The following is a 22358-nucleotide window of genomic DNA, read 5'->3' on the forward strand; positions in this document are numbered from 1 at the left end:
TCCTCCCAGACCGGGGCACAAACCCGTGTCCCCTCATCGGCAGGCGGACCCTCAACCACTGCGCCACCAGGGAAGCCCCCAAGCATTCTTTTAGCAGAGTCCGGAGAACCAACATTTGCCGTCCCCCTATCAGCTCTTTATTCCGATAAAGGAGGCCTTAGCCCTAAGGCATATACTTTAACTAGAAAATACTTGAATATGAGCTCATCATGAACTTTGGCTTAGCTGTGGCATACACCAGTACTCGCCTCTGTCCATGGTTCTCCTCAGGCCCATGGGTTCTGAGAGCAGAGCTTTTCCAGGACACCTGGAGCAGGTGAGCAGGATGAGAGCTCCTCCAGTTACACCAGCCTCCTGAGTAATGTTAGAACGCTCCCAGGAGGGACAGGGCAGAGCCCAGAATTGTGCAATAAGCAGAGGCCTGGAAAGTCCACTCTGAGCCTTTCCCCCCCAGTTTGTGCACCTGTGTGTCTGTGGCTATAACTTTATCCTCTACATGCAAATAAAATTCCAATCAAACGTGAATGCTGGCCTCTTATCCAATGTCAGGATGATCTGAAGGTTTGACCCAGTGGTCAGCACCTCATTAACGTAGGCTCTGTGTGTGTTATTTTGGTAACGTTGATCCTTTATGGTTATTTGGGTTTTCCTGTCTAGGAAACCCAAAGGCAACCTAACATCAGAAGCCATAGCTTCTCTGGGTATCTGTGGTTTTACCATCAGAATTAAAAGCTATGTGCAAGCAGAAACAGTGACTTCTCTCACCTTCATGTTCAAGCTGCATCGCCATGGACAGGGCTGACCGGTGTGGCTGACCGGCCAACTCACCCGGCTCACTGAGGACGTATTTATGGTCGGAGCCCAACTAGGTGATCTTAGGGTTAACCTTTCTAAACCGCACTTGTAGGAAATGAAATAAGTGGGTATTTTAAAAGCACCCTACATGTTAACTAATAACATGTGCATGTGGCAGGAAAGAACAACTGCCGTAAAACTGACGATTATTCTAAGTATCTGGTCAGCTACAGAGGTGGAGTCAGCGGGGCAAAGTCCTTCGTATAGTTCACTGGACCTGAATGGGGCCGGGGCTGGATCGGCACACTCTCTCCGTTTACGATGACCACGGAGTACGTGGACAGGTGACGGAAGCTCGGGCTCACAGTCACCTGTTCCCTACCCTAAACCTCAAGGGCCAGACACCCGCAGAGAAAGGCATGAGCAGGAACTTCTCTTAACACACTAACCACATCTCACAAGACATGTCCCAGGGGTTTTGCCCTGTGGTGCCTCCAGAGAGCGCATCATCGCAGGGTAGGAAACTGAGAACATGTCTATAGTTTACCGCTCTCCATGAAAACTTAAGTTCTGGATTAAAACTGTGTTCTCAGATTTAAGTTTACTTAGGTTCATATTACTGGCTATCTTTTGCAAAATGAAACCTGATCATTATTTTTCATTTTAGGTGATATGTCAGTTGAAAGGGGGTACACAAATGCTGTGTATAGACAATTGTGGCACAAGAGAATTAAAAGCACTTCATTTGGTTCCTCAGTATCAAGACCAAAATAATTATCTACAGTCAGGTACAAAGTACATTAATAGAAAAATATGTCCTATATCACATGGAAGTTGGTAAGTGAGTATGTTTGGCTTTGTATAGAGAGTAAAAGTGAAATTATCAGTGAGGCAATTTGGCCATCCCCATAGCCCATGGGTGAGCTCAGAATAGAAAACAATATCTTTAGAGATTACTTTATGTACACTGTACTGACAATCTCAACTTCTTGGATAGCTGTCCTCTCCTTCTGCTGGTTGCAGAGAGCTTTGTGATCCTTGTACAACTGAGTACAAGCGGTCCAGGTGACTACTTGTACCCATGAGTGCTGTGGCTAGAGGTACCTGGGTTGAAACATCAAGCTTTTGCAGGTTGGGCGGCGGGTTGACTGTTCCGATGTGGTAAAAACTGCATATGTTTCAACGTAAACGTTTTCATGTAGTCAGTGAGAACTGCCACTCTGCTTTAATCACCACGAGTTCTGAAATGACTATATCAAATGCTGATTCAGCTGCCATTCATTTACTCAGAAACGTCTTTAAACTGGTGCGTTAGCAATAAATGATCTATAAGTACTTGATTACCATCAAATGACCTAGGAATGATTAAAGAAAGGCCAAATGACACAGTTTTAGGATTGTGTTTACAAAGTTTAGACACTAATACTTGAAAACTGGACACCTACGTGTACTGTATACATAATTGCGTTACTCTAAATCTTGGCCTAACCGGAGCCTCTCATTATCAGATGATTCACCGACCTTGTCAATAATTTAAATCCGTATTACATCCAAATGTCATATCAATGGGCCTTTGGAGCCCAGGGCAAAAAGAAAGAGTGTGACTCCCAATTCCATCCTGGTAGTCTCTTTACCCAGGGACAGGGAACATGCCTTTCAGACATTTACTTTTCTATGGTGCAGAGAGCCTTCAGGAGCACTTTGCTGCACCCCAGCCACGGCTTCTCCGGCTCCATTCCCTGAGGGTCAGAGCTGCATCTGCTCCTCTACAGGCAGAGAAGGGTTCTTTCCTAATTCCTTTCCTTCTGGAACACGACAAAATCCTAATGCCTTTAGATCACCCACAGAAGGAAGATTTACATAATGCTCTCCAAGTCTATTTCCTTGTCATGTCATCATAACCGCCCCCCCAGCCCAGTCTCCTTTGTTTTGCTGTGTACACATTAAATATCACCATAAAATAAATGCATTCTGTTACTGAAGTCTTAAGGTAACATCACTCAAAGGATGCACAAGTCTGGAGCAGGAAATGTGTTCAGCTGGTGGGCAATCAGGAGACTAAGACACATTTCTCCGGCCACTTTGACTAAAACATAGAGTTTCACAGGGACCTTAGTGTCTCAGGGATGTTTTGCCTGGCACCCTGAGGCCAAAGAAATACCTATCGGTTCCAGTCTTAAGTAGTTTGGTCCCAGTTAGTAACCATTTGAAGAAGAGTGCAGGTAAATTGAAAGTAGTTCATGTGGCCTCCTACAGATGGTGCTGTGCTCTGCTTGAAAACGTGACATACCTAGTGCGTCCCTGGTGAGTTTGGGGCAGCACTGGAGGGCACCTTAGCACACAGTTTGGGAACCTGGGCACTGACAACATTTTTTAGCATAGCTATCCCTGGAAGCTCGAGTGAAGTAGCATTATGACAAAGCAAAAGGGTGTAATAAGTAAAAACAACAATAAAAAAACCCAAAAACATTGACCAGAAAGGTTTTATAGAAAACATAAATAGGATCAAGATAAGTGTCAATGACTTTGCACATGTTAAACTGAGGATACATGATCATTTTTGTACTTTCTTCCATGTGCAAGTGGAAGAGGAACAATATATGCTATCAATTAATTGTAATTGTCTTCCTTACAGATGTCCCTAAACCCATGACTACTTTAGTAGGAAGATTTTTGCCAGTACCAGCAAATTTAAATCTCATTACACAACAAGTGAGTCATTGTTTTAATAAAAAAATACAATAGGGCATTCTTGTCTCTTGAAATACCGATGGTCGAAGTTTTTATTACTCGGAAAATATAATTTATCCTCCATTTCACAATCAGCAGTGAAACCAAGTATTCAGTACCTTCACTACTGTGTCAGACACTGGGTAGGAGTCATGGAGTCTGAAAGCCCATTCTCTGCCGGCCCTGTGAGAGTGCCCGGCCCTTTCCTATAGCCTCTGAACCCTGGTTCTGCCCCATTTGCTGCACATGTCCTTTGCGGTCCGGTCCTGCCACCCATTAGCATATACCACCCACTTGGTCTAGAATGTCTCTCACCTTCCTCAGTGTTAGGGAAATGCTCTTTAAAAGTTTAAAACGCTTTTATGATTACACCATAATATGCATAGATTAAATATAATTATAAGAAAAATGTGCTCTTTTCCTTAAGTCTTGTTTTTTTTTAAATTTTCAGTTTTGACAGTCCAGGGTTGTATTTTTTAAAATTAATTAATGTATTTATTATTTATTTTTGGCTGCGTTGGGTCTTCGTTGCTGCGCGTGGGCTTTTCTCTAGTTGCGGCGAGCAGGGGGCTACCCTTCGCTGCGGTGCACGGGCTTCTCATTGTGGTGGCTCATTGCCGCAGAGGTGGCATTTAAAGCCACGAGACTAGAGGAGATCTCTGAGGCAGTGGGTATAAATAGAGTGAAATATTTTGCTGAGTGAGTAAATAAATACTTCTCGAATGATCCATTAGCCAGGAGGGGCAAAGAGTTAATCAGGGCCGGAGATGAGTGTCAGCCTGATGCTGTGAGCGCCTGATGCAAGTCTCTGTCGATGCTGCACGTAGGCCTCTACCTCCTGGCCTCCTCCACACCACCGGCCTTGTTTTGCTAATGGTTTCAGCCCCAGTCAGCAAGGCACACGTTGGACTTGCTTTTCTACCACTGAGCTCATGCACTGAAAGGCCCCTTTGGACCATAGTCTCCCTCTTTCTGCTCCTCCCCTCTTTTCCTTGGCTGTGTTTAGAGCTACCTCATTTTGGCTCCCCCGACCTCTTATCCAGTGTGGACCTCGGGGTAATTATTTTAGCAATGCATTTTCTGCAACCCTAGAACCCCTGGCTTCCTTGCCAAACCCCAATTCTGTAAATTCTTCAGCTCTTCGCTACTCAAAGTGCATGTGGTGTGTGGACCAGGAGCGTGGGCATCACCAGGAAGCTTGTTAGAAATGCAGGATCTCGGGCTCCACCCCAGGCTCACTGACACAGAATTTGCATTTTAGCAAGATCCCCAGGTGACGTGACGGGGAAGCACCCTCTTAGGGTTTATTTCTTCCATCCTAGGCAGTTCAACATTGCTGAGGAAAGTCATGGATTCTAGTATAAAGCTGCCCTAGATTTACCACCTACGTAGTACTGAAAAGACATCTCTCTTTCTCTGCTTTACTTTGGGGCTAAATAAGCAAAGGAGAAAAAGAGCAATTGTATTTGGTTTATGCAAAGAATTGTCTCAACCCCGAGAGCTGTGAAATCCTTTCTTCAAAAGAATGCAAAACTTTGGACTGCCACCTGGAGACGTTGCCCCAATAATTAGGTAGGTGTCTGGGTGACTGCAAAGGAAACAGTTGCAGTAGCCTGTGAACACTTCCCTCCAGTAAAGTGAGTGAGAGGAGAGCAGAGCCCCCCAGCTCTCGGCCAGACCCAAGAGGGCGGGTCCTGGGGGTGACTCCTCAGTGGGACTCGGGGTTTGGGGTGGGGGGTGGATTTGTAATGAAGGAGTTGGACCCAGAGTGGTTTCTCAGTGTCTTCAGACCCCAACAGGGATTACACACAATTTAAAAACAGGCAGAAGAGAGAAAAGAAGGAAGATGAATAAAATGTGTTTTTCCAAGACCATGCTTTTTCTTTCTTTCTTTCTTTCTTTTTTTTTTTTGGCTTCACGGCTTGTGGGATCTTAGTTCCCCAACAAGAGATTGAACCTAGGCCCTCGGTAGTGAAAGCGTGGAGTCCTAAGCACTTGACCGCCAGCGAATTCCAAGACTATGCTTCTTAAATAAAGCTTATTTTTAAATTTCAAGTTTTCAGGGAGGAAGGGACAAGGATAGGATGTTTAACTGTGATATATACAAATAATCTCAAAACCTAAATTTATTCAACACTTTAAGTTTCTTCAAGCTTCTGATAAGAAGAAAATTAGGTCAGTGTTGATTTTGCTACCCTTTCCCTGTGAGCCATGCTAATGGATAATATAAAGGAAAATGAGAACGGAGAAAGCAAAGGACATGGATAATGCAGAGATTATGACATTGCTTTTGAATTTGTTAAAATTGACTACAAAATTTTTTATGACTAGATGAAAAAGTAATGGTTGCCAATGAGACTTCAGATGTCAAGATCTCTTGTGTTGTACTAAGAATATAATAATAATTAAAGAACATTTCTAGCTTACAGAAATTTGTAGTTGAATTTATTTCACAGTTTGTAGTTCATCAAAATGAAAAAGATGCCCATTGCAATATCGCCGGCCAGCCAACTGACAGCTGTGTGTACTGCTTGCCAGCTTGTGGATAGCCTGGCCCAGAATCCATAGCCCATTTCCGTCTCTGTCCACAGTCAGGGCTTCCTCACCCCAGGGCAGTCTGTGGTCAGGCGGGGTGAGATGACTGGGCTGGGCTCTTCCCACTTCTGCTAAAAAGCCTCGGCTGGAACCTGCTCAGGTGTTAGCAGAATCATGGTGGTAATAAGGCCTGGATGAATGTAAAGGGATTGTGATGTAAACCTCCAGAAGAAAAAGAATCATTTTTAGCTGTACCTAGGGGCTGACGGGAATGAACTTTCAAAATGTATACTAATTCAGGTCATGCTTGCTTTTGACTTTACACAGCTTGATAATGGAGCCTTACCATCCGCAGTCAACGGGTTTGCTTCCCCTTTGGGATCAACTCTTCCAGGACCACCCAAAATAACTTTGGCTGGGTAAGGATTAAAAGCAATCAATTGTCACTTACTTTAATGTAAAAGTTTAAGAGGCTCTTGGGTACATTTGTGATTTTTTTCCTGAGTTTTAAAATTAGCTTTACCTGCAAACCTTTATGACTTCTAAAATATGACGTTTATACTCAGCAGTGCTCTAACAATGTTGCTGCGCGTGTCTGGTTTGTGGTCGCTGGAAAGACTGGTCTGTAACCTCCATTTGCTTCCACTCTCCGTCCACCGTCCGCTGTCAGTGTTTCAGAGGCTTGCTGCCGTTCCTAGCTCTGTCTTGAGTTCACATTGATTTAAACTTAGCTGCTCTGTTTCTTTTTTGCTGTCATCAACATAAGTAATGGTGTGGCAGTCACTTAGTGTCACTTAATGTCGGCGGCAGTCTTTATGTGCCTTTATGGCTGCCTCTGCCCGCTGCCTTCCCTGTTCTGTCAGTTCACGTTCAATGGCACGGGCCGAGGCACACGGTCTCCAGGTGGACGTGGCTGCTCTTACCTGGGGACTCGTCTTGCCATTTTAAAGTCATGTCTATAATTGTAACTAATTAAACTAACCAAGCTGGTCGAAACTCTTTGTGGAGTTGACGAGTAACATTCGTGTGCTCTTAGTAGACAGGGCAGCCCTTTCTGTTCATGGAACCCTTTAGTTGGTGATGGAGATCAGTCTCTCCCTGCCTTCTGAAGTTTTGGGGCACACAGCCTAAGGCAGATGTACATCTGAAGACCCGAAAGAAACCAGGGCAGGCAATTTAGGAAACGTAGACTGTGACCTCTAGAGCCTCCGGGCTCCTGAAGTGTCTACCATCAGGCACATCTTCACTGCGGCGCTGGTGAGGGTGAGGACAGTTGTCCGGGGTGGTGTGAGAGGCTTAGGTGGAGTTCTGGAGACTTGCTGGGATTCAGCCAACACTTCACCTCCGCATCGTCGCTGAAGAGTGTCGGTTGCTCATGTGATTTGCTGCTTCGGTCTTAGCTGTTGGTTGCGGAGCTGGTTGATGACTCTCACTTGATTTGATGGACTAAGACTACAGGAGCCATTCTCCTGGCTCCACTCTTGGCGCGATGGATCAGCGAGGGTAGGGTTGCTGCCCTTGTAATTGGTTCTGTAAGCATGGCTCTTAACGTTTCTGGACAAAACAACTATGTGGGCAACCTCTAGATTCTGCTGGTATGTAAGGCTGCCGGCATAGTAGTACACCATATACCCAGGACGTTACTATCCTGAAGACACTCACTTTATCTTTCTTGTAATCTGGGAGCATCCGGCCAGCAGTACGGCACCGCTGTGTGCTTTAGCATGTCTAGCACATTCAAGGGAATTTGGTGTTTCTAACACTTCAGTTCAGGTGGGTGCTCTCAGAGCTACAGTGCCATCTGAGGTTTCTCTGTGTTGTAGCTGATACACGTTTCCACAGAGGAGCAGTAGTGAGGAAGTTTTCACTGCAGTGTATTTCTCCTTTTTCCCACCCTCCCCCTGCCTTCTTCCCAGTCTCTACTAGGTTTTCTCTAGTGTGAAGGAATTACGCAGGTCATAAAATATTTTTCTATTATAAATGATGTGCCAGGAACAACATGAGCTTTGTTTTTGTATTGTTTTGCTGCAAGTAATTACTTGATTTGATGTCACACCACTGAATCAGCCAGATGATTTTTACTTTTTTTTTTTTTTTTTTTTCGGTATGTGGGCCTCTCACTGCTGTGGCCTCTCCCGTTGCGGAGCACAGGCTCTGGACACGCAGGCTCAACGGCCATGGATCAGGGGCCAAGCCGCTCCGTGGCATGTGGGATCCTCCCGGACCGGGGCACGAACCCGTGTCCCCTGCATCGGCAGGCGGACTCTCAACCACTGCGCCACCAGGGAAGCCCCAGCCAGATGATTTTCATCTCAACATCCATAGTACTGACAGTGTACTGGAATCTCTACCAATTTATTATTTGTGGTGAGGGAGCTGTCAGAAAACTGTTTGCTGACTGCTTCATTCTGTACGAGTTCCCAACCACAACTAATTTGCTAGACCTCTTTACCTCTTTAGATGCTTTGTTGGGCTTTTTTTTTTTTTTTTAAACTTCCACGAGATAAGAGGGTCAAGCTAGGTCTGAAGACATCAGAAAGGAAATTCTGTCAGCCCAATACTGTTTAAACGTTCTAAAATAGTAGATGACATAGAAGCAGGCCAGCTTGGGCCTTACGGCCAGCAGTCCATATGGGTGAATTCACCCAACCGTCATTCTTTAGAGATAGGTGGTGAACTGGCTAACTTATTAACTACCTTATCATATGAATAAAAATTCACGTCCTGTCACTCTGCATAGCTTTAATAATCTGATTATCAGTCAGGAGTTAATGTGAATTTTGTTACATCATTGATGCCTTTATTTTTGGTGACATAATGAACATTACAATATTCAAGAGTCCGCTTCTCTGGAAATTTTTTCTTGAAGGTGAGGTCATATCTCAACTGTGGTACAGTTTATTTATAATGCTTTTCTGAGGCAGAGTTGTCCAGATCCCTTCTAACCCTTTACTCTTCAGATTGGTAAAGTAAAGAGCAGTCAAACATTATTAGAGCCATGGAAGTTTTTTCCCAGTTTAGTCCATTACAGTGAACTTGTCCCTTTACTGACCCCTCAGGGGCTCTGTGCTCATCCCTGAGGTGGTGTCTTTGCTCGTGCTGTTATTTCAACTGAAACATCCTTTTGTTGAATAACAAAAAACTCCACACCCTTGAAAGTCAATGTCAAGTTCTACTTCTTTCAGAAGTAGTTTGTTTTGTTTTTACATCTCTATTAAACTGCCCCTGAATTTTATGTCACTTACAATCAGTATCATATAATTTGATAGTTGATTATATAATATCTTCTGTTCTCTAATTTTTCAATTGTATATATCATCTCATGTCCCAAATTATTTGGTGGATTCTTCTAGAACAGTCACTGTAAATTTTAAAAAATATATGTATTTTGGTGTTCCCCTGAAGCTCTTATGACAGTCCTGGCCACATGGGGATCTCTTAGTCAGTGCCTGTTGGCATCTTCCTGACACTGTAGGTACTCAGTGAATTGTCCTCTCTGCTTCCACAATTGTGGGAGGTCACCACTGGAGTGTCTCCATGGACCTCCACCTCATTTTTAAAAAGAAGAGTTTTGGTTCCTCTGGAAAGGTAGTGCCAGGCCACCCCGTGCCCCATTTTAGAGGCAGGGCTGAGGGCAAGAGTAGTGAAGTCTGTGCACATGTCCCCTTCCCCTGAACAGCCCATGTGTGATCCAGGGTGGGTGGGCCAGGAGCAGTGTAGCCAGATCTGCCATCTCCAGGCACCCATGAGAATAGAAGGCTGCAACTCTCCTCTCTATAAAGGAGAAAACTAGACTAGATGAAGAATAAATTAATATAGCATTCAATGACATAGTATGGGAACATTATTTTAAAAACGAGAGACATCTCCAGAAGAAGTAACCCTTAGCAGCTCACCCAGGAGTCAGTCGCCATTTGCTGTTTCAAATGAGGGAGGGTGGGGTCACGAAACAGAAGCAGAGCCGGTGAGAAGAGTGGCGGAGCCCTGAGGAGCGAAGTAGCCAGAGCAGAGGGGAGGGTGGGCTGAACTGAGGCTGAGACTGACCTCAGCCCCGACTGGAGACGGTTGTGTTTGTGAGGGCACGGAGCACAGGCCGAGCGTAGTTCCTGTGCTCTGTGGGGTGACAGGGGACTGTCAGCACGCCCTGTGTGTGCCAAGTACTGTAGCAGCTCCTGTAGGAAACCCGAGACCAGGATGTGTCCCTGCCCGGAAGCAGCCAGTGGTTGCAGAGGCGAAGCCTGCACACGCAGTCTCGGGGAGCAGGTGGCCAAACTCGAGGGAGGGAGGGAGAGCCCCAATCACAGCCGGGGTTTTGGCACGTGTGCTCCTTCTCGTCCCCAGGATCTACCCACCGTCTCACGTGGCCAACATCCCAAGTTCTCTCAGGGAGCAACATTTCTAAGCAGCACTTGGGAACTTGTCCCGATTTCTTAACCCACAGCCGCCTCTCAGGTTTAGCATCATCCAGCGCACATTCATCTCTCCTCCTCCCTTGCCCTTGGAGATGGCTTCTAGGCTAATCCCCAAAGGAACGGTGAGGAGGGAGGTCCCCAACGCCCACGTGATACATTCAAAACACGCTTTGATACTGGTGGTAATGGTAGTTGGACAGCTCTAACAGTGGGGACAGTCGTTGATCTGTCAGTCTTTAATTCATACTTTTCATTAGTGTTCTGAGTTTGGAAAATACAGAAAATAAAAATAAAAAGAGCTATTTGGTGTGGGGGGCCAGACACAGTAGAGGTTTAAACAGATCAGTGGAAGAAGCTCGGGGAAGGCTCCTTGGGGAGCAGACAGCGATGGGGTCCCTGGACCTGCAGCTGGACCTGGCCAGGCTCGCTCCCCCATGTGTGAGTGTGCGCGCCACGCCCCCTCATGGTCAGGCACCGATAAATAACACCCATAACTCTCTGGTGTTGAGATTTTCAGTATTCGTTCAAAAACACCAGGTGCTTAGCTAATTCTCTTTTGAAAGAGTAACGATCTGAATACATTTTCTTTTTCAACCTTTATAGAGTAACTGTTAGTTCATGGGACACAAGGTCTAAAAAGCCATGTAACTATACCAAATCCCAGTGTCTGAAATTGTAAGTAATCACAAATCCTTCATTATTAAATAGAAATAAGGTCGTTTAGAAGTCAGTAAGTGAAGCAGAGTCCAGACAGACCTGAATGGCTAGTAGCGTACAGGTTACAGTTAAGACTCAGCAGCTGCGTCCTGACGCTGCTCGTAAACCAGAGCAACAAGAAGCCACACTTCCTGCATAAACCTGGTTGGGGTCTTTTGGTGTTATCTTGACCAACTAACCTAGGAAAGGACCTCAAGTGGTGTGATTTTCTCGGATTTGGTTTTCGTTGTCCAGCCCCCTAGACACGCGCTAAACACGGCATCGTTGTTGAGCATTAACTGGAACATTTCCACCTCCTAGTTCTTAAAAGTTTGATGAATTGGTTTACTCTATATTGAATTCTTCTTAGAAACATTCTCCCCCAGGGATGCCAGCTCCCGGGAGGCTCGCTCAGCGGCGTGGTAGGGCAGGTTGTGAAGCAGAATCATGGGTCGGGGTGGATGGTGTGGCTGAAATAGGAAGTGGACTGGCCACCCCGACTGACGGCACCGTGCGCTCGAGCCCCCGTCCCCACCCTGTCACGTGGAGTCTCTCACTGGTGTGGTCTGCCGCTCTCAGCCTCTGCTCTGGACTGCCGCTTTCTGCCCTGAGTGCCTGCCTAGCTTTGTTACGTGATGGAAGGGGAGATGCCGCCTCGCCCGATGTCTAACAACCCTAACCACCATCTCCACGTGATTTTTCCGTTGCAGAGCTTCTGCTGAAGTCACTGAGAGCTCCAGTAATGGGACAGTGATATGGGGGTGCAGACGTGGATAAAAATCCAGAAGTCCATGAAACTTGGTTCACAAAACAAAACGGAGAAAAAATCTGATTTTTTTAAGTTAATGTTGAAATCTAGGGTTGACTGTATGTGAATACTGAGCTGTCATTGGTTTAGTCTGTGAATGCGAGGCCTATACCTGTCTGAACATTGGAAACGCCACGAGACCACTGATCAGGAGCTCTAAAAATGCAGCTGGGTGAGGAGGAAGGAGAGAAGAGGGCAAAGCCCGGACCACATGACACTGTCAAGCCGGAGTGGCCGGCCCAGATGGAACTTGTGATGCGGTGGAGGACGAGGTGGTAGAGTCTAGAGTGGACAGAGCCGGGGGTGGGCGCGGCTTCCTGTGGACAGGGACTGCCAAGCTGCTGGCTGGGGTGGCGGCTGGGGAGCCCGTGAATAACCCATGAAGCCTAGAGCAAGGTGTAGACTATGACCGGAGACAGAATGAGGTAATTCTTAAGGACGTGGAGATGAGATGAGTCTCCAGGGAGGGTTTAACTTACTGATTACCTCATAATGGAAAAGCCCAAGAAAGAGCAGCTTTCCAGATTAATTGGTGACTGACACACTAGAGAAAGAGTTTATCATCATAAGGGGGCTTGGTCAGCACTGGGACAAAGGAAAAGGAGGCTCAGAGCGTTTCCAGTGCTGTCCAGGGAAGGGGGGCAGTGTCGTCTCCAGAGAAGTGCTGTGTGCTGTGTGCCGGGGGCTTGCACCCTCCCGTTGTGCCCCGTGACTCTGCGCCTCTAACTGTTACCACACTCAGCGCCGGCTGTTTAGCTTCCTCAATAGCTCCATCCCGAGGAGCAGGGGGCCCTGGGTAGAGGCTGCAAACGTTTTGGGCACTGGAGGGGTTGTTATTTCCACCGTAAATTAACACACAGCATTCTGAGCAGTGCATCGCAGTTTGGTTGGTATCAGTCTGTCACTGAGAAACCAATTATCTCTGGAAATACTGCTTTTGGAAAGGCCAAGGGCAAATGTACCCCCGCGGAGCTTCTTGGAGAGACCTGTGAACTGGTGCTGGCGGCATCACCACTCTGTCTCTAAGTGTGCCACAGGCACTCGCATTGGAGCAAGTCGGGGTGCGGGGGGTTCACGTTGCCTGCTTCACTAGCAAGCTTCACTGCTTCACTAGCAAGCATCACCACCAGCTTCCTTTAGCATTTTACTCCCCGCAGCTAAGCCACGTTCAAGGCAATGGAATCTAATTTTCTTGGAGTGCATTTGTCCTACTTTATTTGAGAGTCTCTCCTGGATAAAGGTTAAGAGTGATTACTACTAATTGGCCATTAATAAAGAGAAAACCACATTATTGTATTTTTTAGAAATCAAAGTGATACCTACACGTGGGTAAAAATCAGTGACTGTATCTGATTATGATGGAAAGTCCTAGTACCCTGCTCCACCTCTCCCCACTCTCTGGACTCCTCCCTAGAAGCTACCATTTTACTGACTTCTGTTTTCAGGCTTTCTGAAGTTGGCTTCCACGTCTGGAAAGGTTATCTATTGCCTTCTTGCTGTGGGAGAGGAGGGGCCCCCTCTGCGCTCATCCTCCTTTGCCAGAGCCGCCCTCTGTAGTGCCTTTGCTGATTACCCTCGAAACCTGAAGTCATGTGCTCCAACCTTTTGTTGTTGTCGTTCCATTAGCCATAAAAAGCTGAGAATTATTTTTAAATGATAAAGTTAATCTGTATAATTAAAATGGTGTTGATGTAAACTTAATTAAAAGGTAGATAAATGTTTTGTGATTATTTTATTGAAAATTTATCATTAAAAATTGATTTTAAGATTTTATAAGTAGTTCATGTCTACCTTTCCATCACTGTGGGAAATGATTTTCTTAATAATTTTTGTACATTTTAAACATTGATTTACTGCATCATGATTAGGTTATTAAAACACTGATTGTAACCCACTTTTGTATCAGGATTTTTTTTTTTTTTTTTTTTTGCGGTAAGCGGGCCTCTCACTGCTGTGGCCTCTTCCGTTGGGAGCACAGGCTCCGGACGCGCAGGCTCAGCGGCTATGGCTCACGGGCCTAGCCGCTCCGTGGCATGTGGGATCTTCCCGGACCGGGGCACGAACCCGCGTCCCCTGCATTGGCAGGCGGACTCTCAACCACTGCGCCACCAGGGAAGCCCCCAGGACGTTTTTTGATACAGGCAGTGACATGTGTTAAATTCTGAACCTTTGGACAATAATTTCATAGAGTGAGAAGGAACCCTCTGCAGTGGAGTGGAGAAAGGGCTCTTCTCTTTCACGAGCATGCTGAAGGAAGGAATTGGCTTTATGTTACGAGTATAGGGTTTTTCCATGGCAGTTTTAATTAGCCCTTTCATGTATCGACTTTAAACAAATCCAAACTCAATTTTTTAAGCATCTTCCATTCCAACTCAATTTTTGCTGAGATACTGGGTGGGACTTGTAGGGAGCAGCTATACTATCTAATTTTTCACCCTAATCAAATCTAAATCAAGATTTTAATCATAGATTGGGTAGTCTCCAATATTGCTTCTTCAAATGGCCTTTGCCTCTGGTTAATTGGATTAATTAATTAACTAGAATGAATTAACCAGAATTCTGTGGAGTAGAAGGTCAAATCTGGATGGTCATTTTTTTTTTTTTTTTTCGGTACGCGGGCCTCTCACTGTTGTGGCCTCTCCTGCTGCGGAGCACAGGCTCCAGACGCGCAGGCTCAGCGGCCATGGCTCACGGGCCCAGCTGCTCCGCGGCATGTGGGATCTTCCTGGACCGGGGCACTAACCCATGTCCCCTGCATCGGCAGGCGGACTCTCAACAACTGCGCCACCAGGGAAGCACTGGATGGTCAATTTTATAGTTTCTTGTTCCTTACTTATACTTTTGATCCTTTCTTTTATATTTTAGAATAATACTTAATTTATATTCTATAGCTTATAATTCTAATATTAAAGTCTCTGCTTATCTGATTCTGGTGATTGTTTCTTCTCTCGATCTTTCACTCATTATGGCTTGTTACGTCATGTATTTTGTGATTTGCTCTGTGTGTGTGTGTGCGCGTGCGTGTGCGCGTGCGCGAGAGAGAGAGAGGGAGAGAGAGAGGGAGAGAGAATTATAATCACTGGAACTTTATATGTGGGAATTCTTTGAGGTTGGCTTGAGAGTGCATTTCTTCAGAGAAAGTTTGAATTTGTTTCTACTTGGGACTTGGTGGCCCTTTCAATTTGGACAACCTAAAATTTTTGGCTAAGACTTTTTTTTTTTAGGCTACACAGTTAATATGAATTCAGGTCTCAAACCCAAGTGAGCCCCCTCCTCTCAAGCCAATGCCCACATGCATTTTTCTTGCCCTCTCTTTTGCAGGGCATTTTTCCTAGTTCATTCTTCCACTGGGTACACACCTTCTACTGTTCCAGCTTTATGTATAGATCTTGGAGCTGATCCCATACCTTGAGCATTAATGTATATAAATATATTAAATATATGTAAACACACGTGTTAGTGTATAAAGCACTTAGAGCAATGCCTGGCATATTGTAAATGTTCTGTTTGACATTATTATGGTTGTTGTCATCCCCCCCTCTTCCTCCCTGTAACAGTTAAAACCAAAGCCTTTGGTTGTTGGGATCAGCAGAGCCCTAAGATAGCTGCAAGCTTCAGCTTTAGCTTACCCCGCTGAGTTTTTGCTTCTCTTTCATTTTTTGGTCTCTGAGGCATTTCTTTAATTTTTTTTACCAGCTCAAATATGCATCTAAAGCGTTTCAAATATTTATTCCAATGTTTCAAAGTGTTCCTAGCTGGGGATTTGTCAGGATGCCAATGAATGAAGAATGAGTTTCGAATATATATCATCTCAAATCTTTTCAAACACTACAGCTAAAATTCGAGGATACAATGTGCTTGTGAGAAGTGACTGTACCACAGGGTATCGCAGGTATTTTCTTGACAGTATTATCACCTTCTCGTTAAGTGACAGAGTAAGATTACCCACAGAGTGCTGGAATGTTGCCAGCCTGGCAGCACTGAAACAGTCTGTACCTCAAGGACAGCATCTTTAACAGATGGTGCTCACTTGGTATTTCACAGCCAAGAGAGGGGCCACCAAACCTCAAGTGATTGCTGTAGATGTGGTTTCCTGGGCAATGGTGAGAGTAGACTGAAGAAGGGGGACAATACAAATACCTTGTACGAGAATACCTAGACCGCAGATGGCACCGGTGACAAAGCGTAAACTCACAGGAATGAGGCATGCCCTGAAAGACCACCATCCACTCTCATTCATCAAACTGCAGGCAGTCAGATTTTCTTCCACTGAAGACTTGGAACCCTTACCTCTGTCTTGACTGACCCACCAAGCGGGGGAGCCTGAGACCACAGAGGGTGATGCTTTCCCAGCTCTCTTCTTGTGGCTGCCACTATCGCTGTTACCAACGGGAGCAGACCAGTCTGAGCCTATTAGGAGAGGAAAGCAATTTTGTGTGGAGGGGAAGCCCACATAAGTAGTAGAAGGGAGTGGAAGTTTGGCTGGGGGCCAAGGTGTATATCCCAGCCCTAGACATGGGTTGTCGACCCTGTCTGACCGTCATTCTAACCCCAAGAGAGAGCACGACCGTAAGTCTTATGACAAGGAGGACTGTGTCTTATTTACGACTGTATCACCAGTGTCTAGCAAGAGGTCAATGTCTACTGGGCCCTCAATACGTATGGCTGAAGGTGAGCAGTGACTTTTGATGAACAGAAGTTTTAAATTTAATGTAGTCAAAATTATCACGTTTCTTTATTAGTTTTTTTACATGTCTTTATTATTATTGCCTTTTTGTGCCCCGTTTAAGAAATCTGTCCATATCCCAAGGTTACACAGATGTGCCATTAGACTATTTCTAAAAGTTTTAAAGGTTTGCTTTTTGTCATTGAGGCCTTAATGCACCTGAAATGGATTTTTCTGAGTGGCAATAGGTAGGAATCTAATTATTTTTTCCATAGGTACAATTAATTTTCTAGCACCATTTATTGCAAAACCGTAATATGGTCCCCCATGATCTGCAGTGTGTTCCCTGTCAGCTGTCGAGGTTTGAAGTACACATGCGGGTCTGGTTCTGGGTTCTTAGTCCTGCTCCTTGCATGGATCCCGCTTCTTAGGTGTCGTGATCCACCTGTGAATTTCCTTCACCTTTGTATTTAATCAGTCATCTTGCCTGCAGAGAAGGACCATGGTATCTTTCCTATCGCATCCTTTTCCTTGCCTTATAGTCTTAGCTCAGACCTCAGCGCAGTGATGAAGGGAAGTGCCGGTGCTGGCATCGCCTTGCTCCTGATTTTAATAGAAACACTTCTAAAATTCCCTTACCCTGCCCGAAATAAGATATTTGCTGTAGGTTTTTGAGAGATGCTCTGTAGTAGGTAGAAGACATGCTGAGACACTATTTCAAAGACTCTAAATGACAACCATTTCAGGACTCTGGGGCAGCTGATCAGTATCAGTGTCTCCACCTCCTTTATCAGCTGCTCTGCCATCCTCAGGTGAGTGGTTCGGTTCTGTGGGCTAAGAAGGCTGCCCCAGCTGCCACCCTCACATTTGCATTCCACCCACTGGGGAAGAAGAAGAGGAGGGCGAAGGCACACTCCTTACCTTCCAAGGCATAACCGGAAACTGCCACAGTCACTTCCACTCGTATCCCTTTGGCCAGAACCTAGTCATGTGGTCAGACCATACCGGGTAGGAAGCTGGGAAGTGGAGTGGAAATTGAGCGGAGTTGACCACATGCTCAACCAGAGTTGCTGTCAAGGGGCAGAGTAAGGGGAGGGTGGGTCCTTCTCTGCCACATGCCCACTTCGAGCTAAGGAAGTGTCCTTCTATGCCTGGTTTCCTAAGAGGTTTTCTTTTTAAATTCATATTATAAATGAGTGGTGATTTTATCAAAGCCTTTTTGCCTGCATTCATTGAAATGATCAGATTGTTTTCCTCTTCTAATCTTACAGTTTGATCTATTACAACATTTTCTAATGGTCATCCACCCTTGTAGACCAGGGATTAAACCCAATTTGATCATGATGTACTAATTTTATCTTTTGTAGGTACTGCAAGATTTAGTTTTCACTATCTTGCTTAGGATTTTTGTATCTTTTTCATGAGTGAGATAGATCTGTAATTTTCCTTTCTCATATTTTCTTTGTTTGGTTTTTGTTTTAGTGCTGAATTGCCTAATAAAATGCATTAGCAGTATTGCCCATTCCCACTAGACCCTCTTCTTTTTCTCTAGCCTCTGAAAAAGTTTGGGCAAAGTAGGACTTATTAGTTCTTTGAAGTTGGATTAAACTTTGTGCGTAAAGCTTTCTGGGCTGGCGTCTTTGGGGGCTGGAGTGGAGGATGAGATGGATTACTCATTTATTTTATTTAGTACTTATTGCTCTTTCTAAGTTTGTGTTTCTTTTTGAGTTCATTTTGTTATTTTATTTTTTCTTGAAAATTGTTGATTTCTTTAAAATTTCAAGTCTATTAATATACCCCCGTTCATATATTCTTTTATTATTTTAAAAATTATCTCTGTATCTGTAGTTATAGCCTTTAAATTTTTCTAATTTTAATTTCTGCTATTGTTTATTTGTGCCTTTTCTCCTCCTCAATCAGTCTCATGAGAGGTTTGTCTGTTTTGTCAGTCATTTCAGAGCACCAACTTTTGGTTTTATTGATTTTCTTGCTACTCTTTCTGTTTCCTATTTCAGAAATACAGTAAATTTTACTCTTTACTATTTTCTCCCTCATACCTTTATTATTTTACTCTCTTGTTTTGCTAGCTTTTTGTGTTAAATGCTTATTTATTTCCAATCTTTTTTGATTTTTGAGGAAATGCATTTAAAACTATAAATTGCCTGTAGGTTCTGCTTCGCTACATCCTCCAAGAGTTATGTGCTACTTTCATTGTCATTCACCCAAAATATTTTGTAGTTTTCATTATAATGTTCTCTTCACCTCATGGCTTATTTAGGTGTACATTTCAAAGTATCCAGATATGTATGTATGCATACATGTGTATTATATATATATTTTAAGCAACATTTTTGTTGTTAATTTTTATGTTTAATTATAATGTGGTAAGATAATATGGTCTATATGATATCAGTGCTTTGAAATTAATGAAGACTTCCTTATGACTTAATGTTTGATCGATTTTTAAATATTCTATATTAACTTAAAAATGTATATTCTCTATTTGTTAGGTACATTTACTCTCCATTAGCTCCAGTTTGTTAATTTTGTTTTTTAAATCTGCTAAATGCTTATTAACTTTGGTGTGATTTATCTGTTTTTGATAAAAGTGCATTAAGACCTCTCACTGTGATTGTGAATTTGCTTATTTTTCCCTTATAATTCCATTTTGGTTTGTATATTTTGAGTCTATAGTGAAGGTTTATACAAATTCATGATTGTTATATCTTTTTTGTGAATTATTCCATCAACTGTTAAATATATCTCTGTAACCTATTGCTTTTTGCTTTATATTTGGGGTTTTTTTTTGATTTCATATTAATGTTGCTATACCACATTTTCTTTGGTTAGTATTAGCAGGTTGTGCTCATAACATCCCTTTATGTTCATACTTTCTGTGTGGTAGTTATGTTTTAGGTGTGTCTCCTGTAATCTAAATATAGTTGGCTTTTTAAAAAGCAAATCCAATAATCCATGTTTTGATAGACTTTTAAAATCCATTTGCATTCTTTGTCTCATTATTGGTAAACGTGGAATTATTTGTACCACCTTTCTTTGAAGGCTTTTTTTTTTTAGCATCTTTATTGGAGTGTAAATGCTTTACAATGGTGTGTTAGTTTCTGCTTTGTAACAAAGTGAATCAGCTACACATATACATATATCCCCATGTCTCCTCCCTCTTGCGTCTCCCTCTGAAGTCTTAAAATTTATTTAAGTTCTTTTCTTTCCCCAGTAAAATGGCAGCATTTCAAACATGCTCTCTGCACCTTGCTTTTTTTAAATCGTGGTAAAATATGCAAAACATAAAATTTACCATTTTAACCATTTTTAAATGTATAATTCAGTGACATTAATTACAATCACGATGCTGTGCAACCATCACCATTATCCGTTTCCAGAACCTTTTCATCATCCCAAATAGAAACTCTGTACACATTAAGTAGCTTTCCATTAGCCCCTTGCCCCAACCCCTGGTAACCTCTGTTCTACTTTCTGTCTCTTAGTTTTCATATTCCAGGCACCTCATATAAGTGGTATCATACAATATTTGTCCTTTTGAGTCTGGCTTCTTTCACTAACATGATGTTTTCAGGGTTCATCCATGTTGTAGCATGTGTCAGTACTTTATTTTTTTTCAGGCTAATAAAATTCCACTGTATGTACAAACCACGTGTGTTTATCCATTCATCTGTTGATGGACACTTGGGTTGTTTCTACCTTTTGACTGTTGTGAATAATGCTGCCTATGAACATGGGTGTGCAAGTATCTGCTTGAGTCCCTACTTTCATTTCTTTTGGGTGTATACCTAGAAGTGGAATTGCTAGATTATATGGTAACTCTATGTTTAACTTTTTCAGGAAACACCGTACAGGTTTTCACAGTGACTGCACCATTTTACATTCCCACCAGAAATACACAATACCACTTTTGTGTTTTCTGATTACTGCTTTTTCTTTGCTTCTTTTTGCCTGATATATGTTTTAGGAAATTAGCACTAACGGCAAGGTGGAGGAAGTTGAAAGTTAGGAGGCTATCACAACAGTATAGACAAAAGATGATGATGACCTGAACTAGGGCAGAGATAGTAGCAACGAAGAAAATATCCACAGATTTAAGAGACATTTCAAACATACGCATTGTAGCATTTTTTCCACTCATCATTTATTCATTCCACAAAGTATTTTTGAATGCCTGTGATTTCAGGAATAGGGAAGACAGAAATGAGCAAGATAGTTATGGTCGCTGCCCTCTCAGCACTCACAGTCTGGTGGGGGAGACAGACATGAATAAAACAATCACACATGTGGAGGTCATGGTGGAAAGGAGCAGCAATGGGCAGAGGGCGATGGGGGGAGCTGACCAGGTATGACAGCCAGGAAAGCTTCCCAGAGGACAAGAAGGGTGTTGGATGAGGGGGCAGAGGTAGATTGAAAGTGGGTTGATAAGAGTGTTCTAGGCAGAGGAGACAGCAGGTGCAAAGGCCCTGTGGCAAGAGAGAGAGGGTACACGGTTCTCAGAACAGGAAGGAGGCCAGTGCCACTTGTGTAGTATTGTTCATTATTCCAAAATATATAAAATAATCTGAATGTTCAGTATAAGGCGAATTATTAACTAAATTATGATGCCACTATAGAATGGGGTATTGTTCAGTCATTAAAATGGCATGTAAATCTATTTACATGTAATATTAACACTCATAACATTATATTGATAAGTAATGAAAGCAAGCTGTCACATTGATTACTGACATTGTTACATAATAAAAGCACATTGAAGCAGTGTATAGAATATGATCTTTTTTTAATATTATGTGTAACCAAACAACATGTATTTATTTTAATATGTATAGTTTTACAGAAAAACTCTGAAATATATTTGCCAAATGATCATCTCTAGGGAGTAGGATTCTGGGTGATTGTAATTTTTCCTTTTTGCTTATTTACATTTTTTAAAACTACAACAAATTGTGATTTACTTGTATCAAGAATAAAATTAGCAAAGACATTTCTGAGCCAGAATCAGTAGACTTGGTAACCCCTTGGATGTGAGAAAAGAGAGAAAGGTAATCGTCAGAAATGACTCAGGCGTCATGTTACTGGGTGGATGGACACCATGAATGCAGAGAGAGACTACTGAGTGAGCACAGTGAGGGCTGAAGGTGAAGGTCAGGAGTTAAGGTGTGGACACCATGAGTTGGAGGTGGAAATGTCTGATAGGGTGGAAATGTCTGATAGGAAGTGGGGAATGTGGTTCTGGAGCATAATAGTGTCACACGCTGCTGAGAGGTAAATGCAGTGAAGAGGTCCTTGCCTTTCTGGTTAAGGAGGTTGGTTGAGAGTTAGGGGGATGGAGAAGACAGTCCGAGCACAGTAGGTTAAAGAAAGAATAGGAGATGAGGAAGGATAAGCAGCAAGCGTAGAAACCCTTTCTTGTTTGGGGAAGAAGAAAATGAGGGTTCGGTGATACACAGTTACAAATCCTCAACATAAAGTTTTAAAAAGTAGAGGGGACGGAGTTAATAAATAAAAGCACCCAGCAAGGTGTGGGTGCAAGAGAAGAAATATGCCTAGCTTGGACCTTGGTGAGTAAGCATAGTTTGACTAGGTATAAAATTCTAGATTGTCAGTTTTTCTCTCAGTGCTTCGAAGGTATTATTCTACTGTTTTCCACTATTTCTAACACGAAGTGAGTGGTTAGTCTAGGTAATGTCTTTTC

General features: G+C 43.4%; 1 protein-coding gene across 1 annotated transcript in view; it reads left to right on the forward strand.

Moving 5' to 3' along the window:
• TESMIN (testis expressed metallothionein like protein) overlaps window positions 1-22358 on the forward strand; it is a gene marked incomplete at its 5' end in the record, with an annotated part of 37182 nt that overhangs the window by 4883 nt on the left and 9941 nt on the right. The window contains 3 exons of the mRNA XM_082628135.1: window positions 1463-1583; window positions 3431-3507; window positions 6388-6479. Coding sequence (XP_082484261.1) covers window positions 1463-1583; window positions 3431-3507; window positions 6388-6479 — 290 coding nt within the window. The remainder of the gene's footprint in view (window positions 1-1462; window positions 1584-3430; window positions 3508-6387; window positions 6480-22358) is intronic.

Source organism: Mesoplodon mirus (assembly GCF_964341445.2).
Source record: "Mesoplodon mirus genome assembly, chromosome: 7".
NCBI classification, from domain to species: domain Eukaryota; kingdom Metazoa; phylum Chordata; class Mammalia; order Artiodactyla; family Ziphiidae; genus Mesoplodon; species Mesoplodon mirus.